We start from the raw sequence: 18,520 nt of genomic DNA, 5'->3' as shown, positions 1-18,520 counted from the left end.
GTCAGCCTCTCAGTATACTTCAAGGGTCATCCGTAGGCGTCAGAGAAGATCTCAAGACAATAATAGTGCTCTATTTTAGCATACTCATTACAAAGTATAACTGCCCTCTGCCTCTAGCAACTATTTTTTCCTCTTACTCAAATGGTGCAGAAGTGGAAAGGCCGTCATCATAAGCAGCAGTGTTGCCTCTCTGCCTAATTCCCTCATCGTCTTTTCAAATGAGACCTTTCTCTTTCTCCGTGGACTCTGACAAGGAAAATAACCTTCAGCAAAAAGACAGTTTGCAGTGGTGTGCTTGTAATTATTGGTGTATTCATCTTGAAGAAAAAGCAATCAAGCTGCTAGGCTTTTTATGCTGACGGGGAGCTGTGCTGGGAGATGGATGCCTTTTCATGAAAGGAGACGTAGTTTTGAAAGAAGCTGAAATGCTGTTGACAAATCACGAGAGAAGTAACGTCTCACCGTTGTCAGTGTAGAGTGGGCCAGCGGGTCCCTCTCCTCATCCTGATGTCTGCGGTTTCTCTGGTGGGCCTGTAACATCTCTGGAGAGCGGGGGTTTTGCTGGATGCCTGAATAAAAAGGACAAGGGGATCTGCTGAATTCCGTCCAGCGTCAATGCAGGACGGGGACGCTCTTGAGTGCGTGGCTGTGGTGTGGATGGCGGGTCCCCCTGTGCCGGGGCAGCTGAAGGTGTTCCACAGAAGCAGACAGCACGGGGAGCTTGAAGGTAAAGGCTCATGAAAGGCATCAGCTGCCTTCTGCCCCTGCTGAAGAAGGAAGAACCTTTTTAACATGTTACTCGGTTTGTCTTAAACAAAGAGAAGTGCTCATCTCGCCTATACTGGTTTTAGTTTTGCATCTTCTGTGGTGTTTTTTTTATTCTGCTGGGTTTTTTTGTTTTGTTTTGTTTTTTCCCTGAAGAAGCAACAGTTCTTTGATGTATTCTTATGCAGTACCAAAGCAACTTTAATAAAGAAGTTAAATTAGATGTCTTGGTTCATAATACAGCACTGTCTCCCGTACACGTACTACACTTTCCCAGGTACAGCTTACTCCTGTGGTCTGCAGGGGCGAGATCCGCCTGTGATCCCAGTGCTTTGGCCAGTTTGGAGGGTTATTTTCTGTCCTTCCCTGTGTCTGTATATGATCTTCAGAAAAACTCTTCTCCCAGTTGCGTTGAGGTAACTCTCCATTGCTTCCTGTAGATGTGCACAACAAATATTTAATGAAGAGGGACATCGATTCTCTCACATGCGATATAACCTATCCGTTAACGCTCTGCTCCTCTTCTGTGGCGGCCAAGGAGAAAGTAAAACTTCTCCGCCCTGTTGTTAACGTGTCCGTCGTAAGACTTTTTGAAGTGGAGGGTGCTGAGGATATGCAGTGTATCCTCCGGACGATGGAAGGAATCATGACAACCCTAAAGCCTGTAAACGCCAGAAACGTCAGTAGTAACTTGATTAACACTCCAGTCTGCCCCTGGGAGAAGGGTCCTTCTAGCCCGAAAGCTACAGTATTTGGGATTTAGGCAGCATGAACGTTTGTTTTTTTTTTTTTTTTTTTTTTTTGCTTTTGGTAAACACTCCTCAGAACAGCACAGCTCATCAGTGGGAAAGGTGTTTAGTTTTTGTTTTTTTTTTTTTTTTTTTTTAAATAAATCTCTTCCATAATTTCAGTCACTCCATGCATACTCTGTAGGGCTGAGCTTTGTGCTGTCAGAGTGCCGGTCTGCCAGCATTGGGTGTCTCCAACTCGATTCAAACCCAGCAGTGACCTGGGCAGCGATGTTTGGCTGTGGCAGAGCTGGGTGAGCTTTGAAAGAATGGTAAGGAACTTCTTGCTATAGGGAAGCAGCCCAATGAAGTGATAGCATTTAAATTCTGGGATGAAATCTGCATGGATTTTTAGGAGGAGTTAAGGAAAAAAAAAAAAAAAAAAGCCTTTGCTGCTCTGAAATTCCGCTCCTAATCTAATTTCTACGTGATTGCCTCCATTGCATCAGTCAGCGCTGTTTGGTGCAGTGCTGCTTCTGGGTTTTGAAAGCGCTGTAGATAAATGTAGCGTGGGAACAATCGCTCGACTTCATTTCCCTGCTCTTTCTCTGCTGACACGTATCGCCGGTATTGACAGCTCTGCGGAACGGCAGAATCGAGTCCTCCTGTCTACGCGACGCCCCGTGCGTGCACATCATCCCGACGGGGTAATGATGCTCCGCAGCGTGCGCGTCCTCTGCGTTGCCGGTAGGCAGATACGAAATGTTATTGGCAAACGTGAATACGAGTCGGAGGAGAAGTCCTGGAAGAGTTTTAATGTGGTTGCCCGGCCCTGCGTTGCCGTATGGTTCCGCTGGCGTGCCACGGCGCGGTGTGGGAAGAGTCTCAAAGCACCGCGTTCAGCAGCTGATATTTTCTTAGAGTGCCGAGCAATTAATTTGGGCAAGCATGGAGTTGTACGCATACAGTAATTAGCAAGGAAAGCACCTTAGGCCAGCATAACGAGGTGGTGTGGGTGTCCTTCATTTTGAGATTGTTCCTTGTAATTGCAGCAATTTAACCGGCTGGATCAATGTAACATCCCTGTGTAGTCATGTAAGCATGCCATTAGGCAGGTATTCTTAAAAATAGGTTAAATGCAACGGGCTCTGCCCAAAAAAGCACCTGCCCTGGGGCACCTTATTTAAATAAGAGTGTGTAGTCCTGTGTAAACTGTCAGCAGTAATCCTTTTACAGGGCTGACTAAATTCTGAAGCTCTGACATGTAGACCCGTTCTCTTCCTTATATAGGGCTGGATAAGTGCTGGGCAGTAATGAGATTGGAATAAAAGGCTTTGGTAACGAAGATGAACTGGCAGTCCCAAGTGAATCTTAAACTTAAGCCTGCGCGTACGTGGACTTCAAACGACACGGGCGTGGGTCCCGCTTGCTGAAGTTGGACGCGATGCCTCTGTTCTGGAGCTTCTGCTTGTGAATAGCATTCGGTCGCTCGGGCTGCAGGTTCACCCAGATGGACACCCCTGTACCCTTTAGGTTTGCCTTTATTGAGGTTTGACGGGGTGGGGTGGGGGGGATAAAAATCTAAAGGTTACGCATATCAAAACATTTTTAGTGTAATTCATTGCGATGGTTCTTATTCCAGAGTGGCCGGGTTTGTTTTTATTCCATTGGAAGAAGTTTAAGCTGCATTAATAGAAGCCGTTCTGTTCTGGAATAAGAGAATCCATGTGGGATACTGAATTAGTATAATTTTATCTGATTTAATTCACAGTGTATTTTATACTTCCCTTGTGCAGATGGGATTATTAGTGTTCCGCTTAAAAATATCTGTGGGAGTACTGTTTTCTGTAGTCAGATACGGTCAAGGAAAAATGTCATCTCTGCTGCCTTGTCTGTCCTTGGCGAATTTATACATCAGCGCAAGAAAACCGTGCAGGAAGTGCATGAATCAAGTGACAGATACTAGTCCTAGAAAGTCTCGGCCTAAATGACTGATGTAGGTAAGACGCGGCAGGAATCAAGAGAAAAGCATTTGAAATCAGATTATTTACTTTCACGTTTACTCGCTTAGAAAAGGCAGGGATGATATCAGTTAAAGGAAGGAAACTTGAAAGAGAGGAGGCTGGGGGTTGCTGGCGAGGGCTGCTTACGGGGAGGCAGTGGAAATGCGAACTGAAGGGACGCGGAGTTGTTCTGCGCTGGCATCTTCACGCAGCTTCAGCAGCCGCTTGGTCTGCGCCGTTCTCTTAAAGCCACCGAGGTTGGAGGTGGGTGCAGGTAAGGGGAGGAGGCGGCGCGTGGGTGGTTGGATTTTTACCTGGGTGCACCTGAGCTGTTTCTCGTGAAGCAGTACAAGTCAGAGTGGGTGAACACGGAACAACTTAGAAGAATTTTTTTTGGATAGTGACTCATTGCAACTTACCCAAAGTGACCTGATTTAGTTAAATGAGGCTAAATATAACCCATGTGAAAAGTACTGACATGTGGGAGGAGACGACAGCAGTTGGCTCTCAGCCTCTCTGTTCTGCAGGGAACATCTTTCACGACTGGTGACTAATAATTTTTACTCTTGCTGGCTTTGGAAATAACATCTCTGCTCCATTACCCCCTTCTAGGGAGACGAAGAAAATGCGCTGTTCCTAATCTGTTGCCTCTTATCTGCCTTTCTGAATTTCAGCTTACTGCTATGGACAGTGCTATCACCCTGTGGCAGTTCCTCCTCCAGCTCCTCCAAGAGCCTCAGAACAAGAATATCATCTGTTGGACCTCCAACGACGGGGAGTTCAAGCTGCTGCAGGCAGAGGAGGTGGCCAGACTCTGGGGAATCCGCAAGAACAAGCCCAGTATGAACTATGATAAACTCAGCCGTGCTCTCAGATACTATTATGTGAAGGTAACGAAGTCTGCAAATCCACCTCAGATCCTTATCCATCTTACCAGCTTCTGCCTAATGAGCTTTGTTTCCTTTTCCATTCTCTTCAAGGGGATAGGTGTCACGTCTGTCTCCCAGACTTAAGTAAAGCGTGCTAGTTTATGTTTAGAGGGGGTTTTTCTTTCATTTATCATTGTGCTGCATTTCCTCCCCTTTATTTTGTAAGGTTCTAGGTAGCTTTGTGCAAAATGTTGTTCTCTTTGATTTATGTCTTTGCTCATACGAATCTGTCTTTGAACATTAATCCCCTTTCCAAAAATATGCGCCCTTGCAAGGGTTAAAATCCTCGACACTCCAGTTTAAGCAACGGGATGATTATGATGGTTGAGGTGGTGAATATTGCGCCACCTCGAGATCTTTGCTGCAGTTGTCTCTAGGAAGGGGCTATCAAAATAGGGATTTTCAGTGAAGCAGCCCAAAATAGTTTTCTTCTTCTGCGCGTATTCAGAATCGCAGCGCTGAAGTCGTCAGTGGGTTTAGTCCAGCAGAGTGAGATGCTTCTGCTATTTAGCTAATGTCTTCTAATAACTCAGAGCGCCTTTCATTAGCGCACAGGTAGTGTCGAAAGCTGAACTAGAACCACCGTGTGGGAGTCTTACCTTCCTTTCAATACGCCGTTTATCCCACAACTGTTACCGTGTGGGCGTGCGAGATAAAAAAATAAAACAGGGTTTCTGAGGAACCTGTCAGTTTGTAGCAGGTGGTGCGTTGCTTGGAGTTTATTATTGGGTAGCACAAATCTGACTTTGTACCGAGAGGTCTCAGTAATAATAATTGTACGATAAATAAGAATCTTCTGAGGTCCAAGTTGTGTGTGGCATTTCACTTCGGAGCAGAACGAGTTTGACGTATGCTATTTTGTGGTATTGAAATAGCTGATTAGCCTACATTCTGCTGACTAGTTCAGCTACTTACTTTCTTTTATTATCATCTTATTAAGAGTAGAGGTGGCTTGATTTGAAGTACGAGCTCTCAATTCTGCAAACCTTTAAACTTCAACTCAGCAGGTTCTCCTGTTAGATTACACTTACTGTTACCCAGGTCAGTGATCTTTGATGAGGATAACGTGTATTTTTTTCTTTCTTGGCTGATCTTTTAAAATACATTAAACAGAATTGTTTGGCAGTTTTAAGGCTGTTGTTAGTATATTTAATGTTAGGTTAAACTCACCGGTGTTAGTGTTTTGTCTGCAAGCTCTGGAAATGATACTTTGGGAGCATAACTAAATTGCAAGAATGCAGTGTGTTTTAAAAAGAAACCTTTTTTGATGAAAGATTACAGACTATCTAATTCCTCAGTCTATTTTAGGCAATGTTTGTAGGAAGAAAATTAATCTGAAGAAGGCCTAAATATATGTATCTTCTTGCCCACAGAATATCATTAAAAAAGTGAACGGTAAGAAGTTTGTGTACAAGTTTGTTTCTTATCCGGAGATTTTAAATATGGATCCACTTGTTGTGGGCCGTATAGAAGGAGACCCCGAAATGACTGGTTTTGCGGAAGTTAGCAGTGCTCCAAAGGATGTGGAAAACTGCGGGAAGGAGAAGTCTCAGTCGTGTGCTAAATCCTCCAGCCGCAATGACTATATCCACTCAGGCTTGTACTCCTCTTTCACGCTGAACTCCCTGAACTCTTCCAGCGTCAAACTCTTCAGGTCCATCAAGATTGAGAATCCAGCTGAGAAACTGTCGGAGAAGAAACCTGCTCAGGATCCAACACCCTCTGTCATCAAGTTTGTCACCATGCCCTCCAAAAAGCCTTCCTCTGTCCCCCTGGTCTCCACCACTTCAGTGGTCCCTGTCACTTCCACCGCCTCTGCCACTTCCACCGCATCCTCTCTTCCCATGGGATCGGAAGAAACTCTCCAGACCTTGGAGACGCTTGTTCTACCCAAGTTAACTGTCCCTGAAGCTCCAGCACCTTTGCCAAACTTAACCACCAGCTTCACCCCGACTCCCCCCATATCCTCCGTTTCTCCCACTCTGCAAGTTCCTTCCACGCCCCCGTCGCCGCCCCTGAGCTCTAACCCTGACCTGGACATTGACACGGACATCGAGTCCGTGACTTCTCAGCAGCTGGAGCAGGCTCAGAGCCTTCAGCATCAATCCCCAGAGCCCAAAGAGCAGGATTCCTCTGTGCTGGAGAAGGAGTTTGCCAATCACCTCTCCAGATCGAAAAAACCCAAAGGGCTGGAGTTGGCTCCTACTCTCGTCATTACAGGCAGCGATCCAAGTCCGCTGGGGATCCTGAGTCCTTCTCTCCCAACTGCTTCTCTTACTCCAGCACTTTTCTCCCAGGTAACCTAATTCCCTTCCTGGTTTTTGTTTTGTTTTCTCTTTTCTTTCTTTCTTTTTTTTCTTTTAAGTAACAATAGTGGTCATGTTCTATTTTGAAAGAGTAAGGGAAGGCAAGTGGAAAACGAGTAGTCGGTAGATTGTATTTGGAGTTCAGAAACTCAGGATGTCACTCCCATTTTTCTTATAACACAGAAACTTTATTCATACTCGGGATCAGCTTCCACCCCACAGTGTGCCCGGGCGGTACGTGCGCGGTACACGTCTCTGCAGCGTTAGCGTGTGGAGGCAAAACCCGGACCAGCACCAGCAGGATCCTTTGTAAATCTTGCCAGGGTGATACTGAATTATTTCAAAACCCCTAAACCCTGCCCTGATCCTTCGGGCTGATTCTGAAGATGCTTTAAAAATAGAGAACCTCGGAGGTGTCTGTTCAGAGCTTTGTTTTGCTTGATTCAGTAGCCATTTACTTAAGACCCGAGTATCGTGACTTAACGGCGATAAGAGCAGCTGCTTAATTTGGTTGTTATCTTTGTGTGGGAAAGGAAAGCTTTTCTGCCTCATGGAAAATTTGGAAGAGAACTGAACCCAACTAGGCTGTTAAATTCTTCTGTATATAGTTAATCTCTTTCCTGTAATAAATTGGAATTAGAGTGAAACTGCAGGGAAAGTGCTGATCGAAAACTGAAATGGCTGAAGACAGGAAAAAAATAAAACCAAGTGCAGTTGCTCTTTTGGCGCCTCTGGAAGTGTTTGGCCGGTGAACCTGGAACATCCCGAACATTCAGAAGCTGGATGTAAATGTCTTTTGTTGTGGCTTCCATTGTCAGTGTTGCCCAGACCGTGTCTGCGCCTGCTCTCTGCTCTCTGTGAATCCATGGACTGGGTTTTCCAGAGTCACTTGCAGGTGCTGGGAGCCGCAGGAGGAGCGGGTTTGCGGCGTGTCACAGCGGCACGTGGCAGCTGTTGGGAAAAGAGGGCCGATGGCTCGGCGAGGGGAGGGAGAGCCGGATGGCGGCGGGGTTTGAAGGCGGGAGGAGGAGGAAGGAGGGAATGGGAGTTCCTGGGATTTGGAGCCAGCCCTCTGCAGCTGCAGGAGCGGATGTTATTGGGTCTGGGTTTACGCGTGCTCCGCGTAACTTGGTGCGGGTTTCACCCAGCTTCTCCGTGTGTTTTGCAGACTCCCATCTTGCTGACGCCGAGTCCCTTGCTCTCCAGCATTCACTTCTGGAGTACGCTCAGCCCCGTTGCTCCTCTCAGTCCTGCCAGGTTGCAAGGTGCTAACACGCTCTTTCAGGTGAGTCCCAGCCAGTTCGGCCAGTCTCTGCCTTTGAGCCGCGCTTGGCAGTGCCTTCCTCAGCAGACCTGCAGCCCGGGTAGCTGCTCTACAAACGAAATAGGCACCTTTCTGTTTTCTAACCCCTCTGCTAGCTTTTGAGAGCGTTTAATTTTAGTGCTTACCCAGTTTTATTGAAATATATCGTAAATGTTGGTATTTCAGAAATGTTTTACATGAACGGCAGGCTGTGCTGGAGTTAGATATAGCTTGCTTTTTTTTTTTTTTAAGGTCTGTCCTTCCTTTAAAACTTGCCTCCCTGTAACTTTACTGCTTGAGATTTTCCTGGAAATTGAATTCTGCTACTCTATTCGTTGTTTTAATCGTTTGTTAACAGCCTCTTCTGTTGAAAGACATTAATTAAATCTCACCACTAATAAGAAGGAAGGTCGTGTGTGTGATCTCTGTGGCGATAGGCAGCATGGTTTTTATGATCTCTATATTCTGCTGTTGTCTGTTGTTTGGCAAGTCTCAGCCTTGCTGGTTTTAATCAATAATTTTGTTCAACTAATACAGAAGAAGAAAAGTCCCCCTATCTTTTAAAAAAATACATGTTTTAGTTGTAATTATTCACGCTCTTCCTTCACCTTCCACTTTGGAATTGGAATAACCACATCTGTTGCCTGAGTCTGCTTCAGCAAAGGGTAAAATTTAACTAGTTGTCTTTTGGGTTTATATCTGTCATCTCCATGGAGATGAAGGAAGTAGCTTACATGTACCGTGAGGATAGGGAATAAACAAGTAGGTCTGAAAATGCATCGAACATTTTTCTCTGTAAGTAGCTGATAATTAACTAAGGAACAATTTAGACTGTGGTTTCCCAACAACCTGTATTAAAGTCACTTATTAGCTTAGGACACGGGCAGCGCTCGGTTCAGAGGTTCCAGGCAGGGTCCTCCTGGTGCCACGGGATTTAACAGCTGGATTGCTGCAGTCTGTGATGCACCAGCATTTAAAAAGTAAATTACCTGGGGGAAACCAAGAAGATTCTTTGAAAGTTTTGGGTTTTTTTTTATTTGTTGTGTTTTGGTTTTATTTTTTTCCTGGGGGAGGTTCTGCACGCACCGATGTGAGAGGAACCGTAAATGAAAATGGCCTCTTCCCTAATCTTTTTTGTTTTGTCTCTTAGTTTCCATCAGTGCTGAACAGTCACGGCCCATTTACTCTGTCTGGACTGGATGGACCCTCTACCCCTGGCCCGTTTTCCCCTGATCTACAGAAGACATAGCACATGAACTCATGGAAAGGACACATTGGCAAGCAAGGGAAAGATATGACACTTATATTTAACCATGTTTTTTAAACGAGCAATTTGTAATTCCACAGAGATTATCAACAATCATAGTTTTTGCCATTCCCAAACAAAATGCCTTTTTTTGCAAAATTCCCTTTTTTTGAAGACCCAGGTTGGGAATGTATATGCAAACGCCTTAATAGGAGCTGAAGCTCCGGTTTCTTCTCTTCCCTCCGCGGTTCGGAAGATTCCCTCTGCTCAAAGGGAGTTGCGGTTGGAGTTGCAGTGACTGACTCTGCACTGATTGCAGCAGACGGGATCAGAGAAGTCTTTTCTCTGTGACTCTTGGAAAAACTCTCTGTTCTTCTGCTTCCCGTGCTTGGCAAGAAGAAATCTAATCCCGATCGAAGCTGGCATTCCAGGAAATGCTTGGGAAAGGGGTGTGTGCATCGGCTTCGCCTTGGGGCCTGATAACTTCTGCAGCAACAGAACAGCCCGCGTCTTTTCTGCTGTAAAAACGTCTTGTCTTTTTGCAGGGAGAAATTTTCAAGGACTATTCAATGATTGTGTTACTGAGATATGGACAATTTTTGAATGGCATTGTATACTGACAGCCCAGCCCCTGGGAGGAGCGGTCGGGCTGGCTTCGGGATGCTTCCCTGCCCTCCCTCCGTGCGGAGGCAGGGGCTGGAGACGAACGAATGGTGGGATTAGTTCCTTTCAGTTCTCAGAAATGCTGAAGTCCAAACATTTCTTGTGCCAGAGACCTGTTACAAAGCCCGTCATCTCACTGCTGGAAGATTAGCAGGATTTTACGTGAGGTTCTGAGGGTGCATTTGGTGAGGTTGCTGCCTGATGCTCCAGTTTCAGACCCAAACGGTGGGCGAGAACACTAACGGCTGAGCATTAACGTTACTGCTCTTTTCCCACAGTTGAAGTGGAGAAGCTCCTCTTCTACCAGCACTTATCTCAAGTTTTGCATTAGATCTATTGGGTTTTTTTCATTTGAGGAAGCACTCGGACCCAAAGTGCGTTAGGCTCAGTGTGTACGGCTCTCGGTGAGGGGTACCACGGCGTGTCACCTTATTGTAAATTTGCGCTCGCATTGCTTTCCTTGGTGGCCACGTGTGTGTGGATTAAGACAAGATTAGTTTCCAGAGCCATTTGAAAAACTGATGAAATGAAATTTGTAGTTAGATTATTTTTTTTTTACACCTCGGGAGGCCTTTTAAGAGAGCTGAGGAAGGAAAGAAGAGAGAATCTCCTCTCGCGGCCCCTCGGGGCTGCATTTCTCGGGCTGTTGGTGCTGGGCAGTGTGCGCTTCCACTTCGGGCATCTGATGCCAGGCAGCAACTTCTGTTTGCTCCCGTGTACGTTGAGTTGGTGATGTAAGATAACCTTCTCTGTAAAATACCCACTAGAATACAGATGGAGACCATCTCTATCCTTTGGCATCCTCGCTGGCTGTCTTCAAAGTTTTACTGAGCAGAGGAGGATTGCACCTTTACAGCAAGAGGAGCTGACAGTGTCCGCTGTATATATTGCACCTCTCCTACCGATAAGTGGTGAACTCGAGCTTTCCAGAGTTTTCTTTTTGCCACTTTTGTAGACTCTGAATTCACTTTAAAGCGTGTGACAATACCCAAGGCTTAATTTACTGCAGCGACGTTATCTTTTTATATTCTAGCGTTGAAATACGTAAACCACTCGGTATGTTCCTGACATGACACCCTAGACAGGAGGGTGCAACGGAGCTGCTTTTTGGGCATCGGTCATCCAGAAAGTCCCCTGCCCGGTGGGAGGTGGGGGAAAAAGAATATGCCTGTCTTTGGGTGGAGGTGGCAGGGAATGATCTCGTGTCGTGAACCGTCTTCCTGTTGGGTTACGTCAGAGGCATAATTCTGCTTCGCATGTTAGACATCAGCAGATGCAGGATAAAGTTCCTGTGCCAGCGGCTCTTAAAATGACAATGATGTGCAATATTGACCTTTTTTTTTATTTTTTTATTTTGTAAATGCAGAAAGCAAGCTGCAGTTCGTAATTAAGAGCAGGCACCTGGAATTTTCTGGTTTGCATGATGGCTTCTGAGTCTGCTCTAGAAAATACGTATAGCTATATATAAATAGCAGCACTTTTAATGGTTGTTTTAGGTTGGCCAATTTTATGCCCACCGAGCGCGTGGGCTTGAGAGCGACGTTGCAGCCTAGGATTAGAATTTAAAAATAATTAATGAGCACTAAAGACTTGCAATTTAATTGCTTCCCTTTCCTTGTCCCCCTATGGAGAAAAGCCAGGTTTATTTGTTTAAAAGTTGTGTATGTGCGCACACGCACTTAATTTTTTTGTGAACTGTTATCACTTTCAGGATAGGTATGCAAGAGAACCAAATGCTGGCCTAGCTTGTGGGTTGTGCTTGGTCTAGTTTGATGCTCTTCTCCAGGTAAGCCTGCACTGCCGTAGCGGCGGGGTGAGATACCTTCACCTTCGGGAATAACTGCTTCAGACAAAGGCGAGGTGAAGACGCAGCCCGTGTGCGTGCTGGTTTCAGTCCGGTAATGCCCAGCTTCCTGATGGAGAGCACCGAGAAGATAATTGCTTTTGCTTCTTAAGCACCTGCCTAGGAACAGAGAAGTCCTGTGTCGGGTTATAAACTCAGGAGAGAGTTGGGAAAGCGAGTTGGGAGGTGGGAGAGGAGAGGCTTGCTCACCTTTTCTCCAATACAACTTTCAGGTCACTTAAGGTATCGTGTATATATGCTGCCTCGTTAAACACACCTTTACTAACAAGTACGTAACTGCCAGCTGTTTGGGATCACATTCCTGACAGAGCACAGTGTCGCCGTGACTTCGTGGAGCTTGGTTATGTGAATCGCTGGTACTTTTCCTAGCTCGCTTCAGGAGCACTTTGCAGCTCGCTGCGACTTGTTTTTAATCTAATGCAGGGCAGGCGGGGGTTAATATAGGCTCTTTTCTAATTATCACGTTAGCAGTCTGTAATATGGGTATAGTACCGTGTTGGTTTAAAAAAATAATAATGCAGCATTACAGAAACGTTTTATTACAGTTCATGTTGCTGAAGTAGCCATGGTATTGTTGAATGCTTGATAATATTTGCATCGGTTAATTCATAGATGGTGGTAGAATTAGACTGGATGAGCATGGAAGCTGAACATCTGTCTTGCTTCTGGAAATCTCTTTTCCACGTCACTGCCGCTGCATGATAGCGCTGCAGAGCTGAAGAGCTTGTGCTGCCGTTGCTGTGTGTGCTACGTCTGGCTTTTTTTGAGATCCCGGACTGTCAGGATGCCACTAGCAGCACGCGCTGCCAGCAGAAACAAGCCATGGAAAGCAGAACCGTGTTGCTGATACCCTGCAGTTGTAGAACCGTGTTCTGTCTTACCTGTTTTCAGAGAATGTGATCCTAGGAACGAGGGTGAGGGAGGAAAACTGTTTATTTTTTTTTCTTACCAGCAGCTTAAGTGTAGATCCTTGTTCCAGAAATTGGTCCTCAGCAGTGACGGCTGAATGTAATTCCTATGCACTGTCTTTGGCACATTCAAGTTGCATTTTGCAATAGGTCAGGAAATGATAAAATTTCTTGAATTTGAGAATTCCTTGTTTTAACTTAGAGCATCCTAAGATTTCGGTAACCACGCGATCTTTGGTATAGTGGAGCGTGCATTGTAATCGAAAGGCTTTGGCCGGTCAGTGGTTTGTTTGGGATAATTTCTCCCCCTGATACCTTTTCAAACCTCAGCTATCTGGCAAATAGAGTCGTCTTGTTTTTTATAGTGTTCATTTTAACCACCGCCAAGGCTGCTGGTGTGCGGATCTTCCTTTACGCAGCTTTTCGAAACGCGGCGAGGTGCGTTACCGTCAGATGCCCTCCTGACCTCAGCCTTCCTTTGCGAGCTTCTGCAGGCGGCGATGTGCTGCGGGCGCCGGCCGAGGGCACTGAGGCTTCTCCTCGGGTGAGCGCAGGGTTCTGCTCCGCTTCTGTAGCGTTTTCCCAGCGCTGAGGTCAGAACCCGCGGTTCTGACAGTCTCTCGGCTACCTGTGGTTTATTCATTTATCTTTTAGTTACCTTTTGCTACTGTTTTTATAGCGTTTTTGTATGTACTCATGTTTTACTATACAATTTAACCTCTTCCATTTTTAATGCATATTTGTTTACAAGACGCATCTCAGTGTTGTATCAAGAGGTATCTTGGTATTGTCAGCTATGAAAATAAACTACATCCGTAGTTAAGGAACATTGTCAAAATTGACAGGTGTTTTAAAAACTTGATGTCTGAGTTTTAGGTGTCCATGACGATTTTGTTCTGTTTCGTTCCTTAGTTCTCCCGTGTAAGAGAGACACGTACCTCCTGGCCGCGGGTCCTGGGTATGAGTAGTTTATTTTGTCTTAATAATCGCGGAGCGCGGATTGCAAACCGGCAGCCCCAGCCCCGCAGGACCTTACGCTCGGCAGCTAAGTTGAAAATCCACTAGAATTGCAATCGTGTTGCTTAGAAGCTATTCGGCATGTTTTAATGAGGTATAGTATGTCTTGCCGAAACAGGAATTTTTATGGTTTGATTTGAATTTAATTACACAGTAATTGGCAATGGCTGCTGTTTCGTCTGAGCAGCGTTAGCAGATGTGCTCAATGGGGAAGCCTTTGGCTGTTGCCCCCGCGTTGCGTGGTGGTTACTGTGTGACGTGCTAAAGCTGCTCTGCTGAAACCAGAGGCTGTCCCATGAAGATTAAAAGATAAAAAGCGGTGACAGTTGTTTTACACAGTCCTTCGGGGCCGTTACTGCACGAGGCTTTGTCTCGGATCCACACCAGCTTCGTTTGCGCGAGGAGCGTTGGCTGTGTAGGAGCCCTTCCTAAAAGCTGGTTCTGGCAGAGAATTTTTGAAAATAGAACCAGATCTTTTCTCTTTAGCTTGCTTTTAGTCGTAAGGACGTAACATAGGAGCTACAAAGCCACAGCGATGGCAGTGCTGCCACGTTTCTGCTCTCCGCGTTTATCCCAACAGCCCTTCTGCTGAAATTTCCCGACTGTCCCGGTGCCGTCTAAAGCAGAAGGGTTAAGCTTTGGGCTTGGGTGGCATCTTCAACTGAGGAACGGTATTCTTGCCATTGTACAAAGAAAAAAAAAAAAAAGGAGGGAGAATGCGTTCACTGCAGATCGTTGATTCTTTTTGGAGGATGCAGCTTTGCTGACCGTAACCGTGCTTTGCCAAAAAAAAAAAGTGAGCTGCGAGGGAAGGAAGCTGGGCAGGGCCCAGTGGCTCTTCTTGACTGCGTGCGCTAACGCGTTCCCCTTTCAGGATAGCAAGGTGTCTGCCTCGTATAAATTATTCTACAAAAGTAAAACTGACTAGACGTTATTTTTGTTTACCCCCTCCCAAAGAACGTCCTAGGAGATTTGGCTGCGGAGCTGTTCCAGCCATCTGATAAAAAGCGTACTCTGAGAGCTGAAAACCCTTCTTTTTAGCCGCGTCCTTGCAGTGGGGGTGCAGTAGCTCTTTTCCTGTGCACACACGCGTGTGCACGCGCTCGCCGCGTGGGGGGACGTGCGTGTTCCTGACACAGCCCGGCTGCCAGCTTCGTATCGACCGTTCTCAGCCGGTACCCGCAGCAAAGACCGCACGGTGCAGTTGCCACTTTTCAATGTTTTGCACACCCTGGTGAGGTTTTTCGGGGCATTTTTCTTTTTTTTTTTATTTCAGTACTCAAATCAATTTATACCAATAATTAGTTGCCAAAGGTTATTTTTAAATGCATCTTTGACATTGTTGTATGCCACATCTTCTAAAAAAAAAAAAAAAAAAAAGTGTCTTAAATGTGTCTTTGAATAGTTTTATGTTCATGGAACAAAAGTTTAGACTCTTTTTTTTTTTTTTTTTTTTACTTAAAACACTTGCTCTCCGTTGAGGCCGTGCGTTGCAGAAGGATCTCATCTCAAAGTCGGGGTTTTGGCAGGGGGTGTAACAGGCTAATTACAAACCTTCGGAAAACGAGGGTCTTTTAATGGGGCCAGCGGATGAACTGGGAGCAGGGCAGTAAGGCGAGGGGAGGAGGGTCGGAATCAGCAGTACACGCAGCAGTGCTGTACTAATAACTGGAAGCTGTTTTTTATATATATTTTTTTTCGTTTGAGGTTCTTTTTTTTTTTTTTCTTTTTTTTTTGAGCACAGGAAGGCTTGGAGGATGGCCTCTGCATGGTTCCTGGGGTGTGCTGTGTGCTGGGGGGGGGGTTACAGTCAATACCTGGGTTTGCTCTAAGGCTCCTTGAGATGTGTTGTGTTTTTTTGGCTAGCATGTCTTAAATCTTCAGGCTTTGAAACTGCTTTATAGAATTGTGTTGACTTTTTTTTGTTCTGCTGTTGTTCAGTTGCACAGAGTTTTATATATATGATGTACTAGTTTTAACGTTAATTCTCTGTGAACAGGGTTGAGATTATTCATTGTAGTTCTAAAAAAAAAAAAAAAAAAAAAAGTTGTATTCTAAAAACTCCCTTTTAAAAATCTTGTTTGTATTCTGTTGCAGTGTTACCAGATGGCCTTATGTACGTCACAGTGTTTGTGATAAGTACAGTAGCACATTTAATGCTTATCTCCCCCCCCCACTCTGTTTTTATAGCTGAGAAGTATATTCTTAATAATAGAGATGAATAACTGGGGAAATTCTAGCAACATATAGGGTGTGGATAGCGGTCGTCTCCTCCTAATGTATATTAGGACAGCTGGAATTAATCTGGGGCTGAAACGACTCTGAATAGGGATCGTTAACCAGCGTGAGACTTTGTCTTGGGAATTCTGAGAATCCTTGAGCGAGCTGATGGCAGATGCGGATGGTGTGCCAGAAGCTTGTAAATCAGAATAAATCCCTTGGCTTCACTGCGGCTGGGCGGGTGGCAGCGGCTGAGGTCTGGGCTCTGGCCGCGGCTCGGCTAGAGGCGGCGGAGGGAAGGGTAAATTAAATTTTAGAGAACTTAAGCACCCTCGTCAGCTGGGGTAGCGTGTGCCAGTTGTTGTCCCGTTTGTTTCTAAAGTGCACATCTGTTTTGGAAAGTGACTTTCTGATGCCTTTAAGTGTTTACTCCTCAATTGACTATTTTAGGTTAACTCGGGTTCTTTGCGGAGGGGCAGGATGACGGCGGGGGGTTACGCTGCCGCAGCTCTGCCGGGGGCAGACGGCGCTGTCAGGTTCCTCTCCCACTTGGGAATGGATTCTCTTTTACTCTCCTGAAATTTTAGTAGAACCATTAGAGGTCAAAACTACATTGAAAGCAGCAGAGAACGTTTTCAGTTACTCTTTCCAGAACAGAATTGCATTTTATATATATACACACACACACATATATATATATATATAGTACTGAGTCAAGAGACAAAGCAAGTTCTGTTGTAGTGAGTGTCTCGACTTCCTAAACTGGAGACTTTTTCTAGACACGGTCTTTTAGAGACAACTGTAATCTTACACCGCTTTGGTGCTCTCGTTACAGTTGGGTAAACTCGCCTGGGAGAGAATAGCTTCTCAGTCTAACTTTTTCTGAAAATAATACCTTATAATAAGAGTATCTTAATGCCATTGTGTTTTAAAAAAAATAAAAAAAATGCTGGTATGTAATGCAAGTACATAAATAGCCAAAGTTTTCAGTAATTGTTCAGTGTTACTAAATTTGCTTTTATTTAACCTTCCAAGAGAACATATTAGGAGGACCTTCAGCGTGTTGAGATCGTATTGGGGAAAAAAAAAAAGTCTGATCAACTTGACTATAGCAGATATGCAGTTATTTGAAGACATTTCAGGTTTGAATACAATTTAGAGGCAAAGTTCTAAGATGCAAAACTTACACTTTGGAGGAAGCGCACTGCAATGACGCTTCAAAGTAACCAATGCTGCTTTTAAAGAGTGGCACATTGGCAGTTTTCAAACATAATGAAGGTCTTTCCTGAGAAATCAGGTGACTTTTTCTATTGCTTCAATTTTTGTGCAAAAAAAATAAATATAAATAAATCAATGTATTGCAATCTTTTTTAAAAAAAATGGGGTGGGAATAGTTAAAGAAAACTATTTTATGTAAGAACTGACAGAGGGATTTGCTTTGTATAATGCAAGCTGGCTTTAAAAAAAAAAAAAAGCATTGTAGCAAATTATTCAAGTCAATCATATGTTAATAGTTATGTGCAACCAGACATGCAAAACAATTGTATTTTTTTAAATAAATATTTTTAACAAAACTTTCTGGCTCTTTTGACCGCTTTTTTTTTTTTTTTTTACAGTAGAGGAAATGGAAAGTGGCAGCTGGGGGGGCTGCGGGCCCTGCGAGCCGGGGAGGGCGTCAGCCCTGGCTCTTCCCAGCACGGGGCTCCTTCGCATCTCGCTGGAACGGAGACAGAGCTGGAATTACTGTTGCTCATTTTGTAGCGCTGCACAGCCCTTTTCCCAAATCAGGTATTATTCTCGGGTGAAAACTCCCTTCGGTGCGAGCAGCTCCACTTCCCATCTAGTGCTGGTAGCAAAGCGGGGGTTTGAATTGTCAAGTGCGCTTTTAACAAAAGAAATATTCTGGCACTGGCGTTTAGCTACGTATTATCTGCAAGGTGCTTTTTTTTTTTTAATAGCTGACAGTCCCTGGTGTGATACATACGCAAGCTGAGTGGATTTCTTTCAAAATAAACTCCCTCATTGTATTGTTTCACGCTCGTTTCCTCTGCACAGGGATGGAGAGAATGCTGTCATGGTGGGAGGGGCCCTATTAATGACAGATTGGGGTTTTTTTTTGCTGCAGATGGGTTTTGCGGCGCACACTTTTTTCATTCTGGGTAGCCAAGGAGAGTCACAGTGGCATCCCGTGGTGCTGGAGGAGAATTACAGCGGCGACTGCCCCGGGCGCGAGGCAGGAGGGCTGCTGAAGGCCATGGAGGAGCTGAGCCCAGAATTCAACTGCATTTACCTCCTTCCTCCACTGGCCGCACGTGCGCTCAACCTTTAGCCAAGTCACCAAGTCTCCTCTTTTGAGAGATTTTCTATAGAAACAGCCCTGGGACCTTGTGAAGATACCTTATGGAAGGTAAGATCATAGAGTCACCTGGGCTGGAAGGGGCCTGTCAGATCATCGAGTCCAACCATCAACCCAACTCTGACCAAACCATCCCTGAACTGTATCTCTAACCACTGTGTCTACCCCTCTCTTAAATGCCTCGCTCGGAAAAATAGAAATGCTAAAACCAG

The 18,520-nt window shown here is 45.1% G+C and overlaps 1 protein-coding gene across 6 annotated transcripts in view; it reads left to right on the top strand.

Annotated features, from left to right (window-relative positions):
* ELK4 (ETS transcription factor ELK4) overlaps positions 1-18,520 on the top strand; it is a 29,721-nt gene that overhangs the window by 6,283 nt on the left and 4,918 nt on the right. For 3 of the 6 annotated variants that reach the window (XM_063356278.1, XM_063356277.1, XM_063356280.1), the window contains exons 2-5: positions 4,171-4,386; positions 5,799-6,722; positions 7,900-8,016; positions 9,185-18,452. In XM_063356278.1, coding sequence (XP_063212348.1) covers positions 4,180-4,386; positions 5,799-6,722; positions 7,900-8,016; positions 9,185-9,283 — 1,347 coding nt within the window. In that variant the 5' untranslated portion in view covers positions 4,171-4,179 and the 3' untranslated portion in view covers positions 9,284-18,452. Of the gene's footprint in view, positions 1-3,152; positions 3,771-4,170; positions 4,387-5,798; positions 6,723-7,899; positions 8,017-9,184; positions 18,453-18,520 lie in introns of those variants that run through there. The other 3 variants (XR_010073779.1, XM_063356279.1, XR_010073778.1) reach the window with 3 other exon arrangements.

The sequence above is a fragment of the Chroicocephalus ridibundus genome, chromosome 20 (genome assembly GCF_963924245.1).
Source record: "Chroicocephalus ridibundus chromosome 20, bChrRid1.1, whole genome shotgun sequence".
Classification (NCBI taxonomy): Eukaryota; Metazoa; Chordata; class Aves; order Charadriiformes; family Laridae; genus Chroicocephalus; species Chroicocephalus ridibundus.
This window is presented reverse-complemented; position numbering and strand designations above follow the sequence as displayed.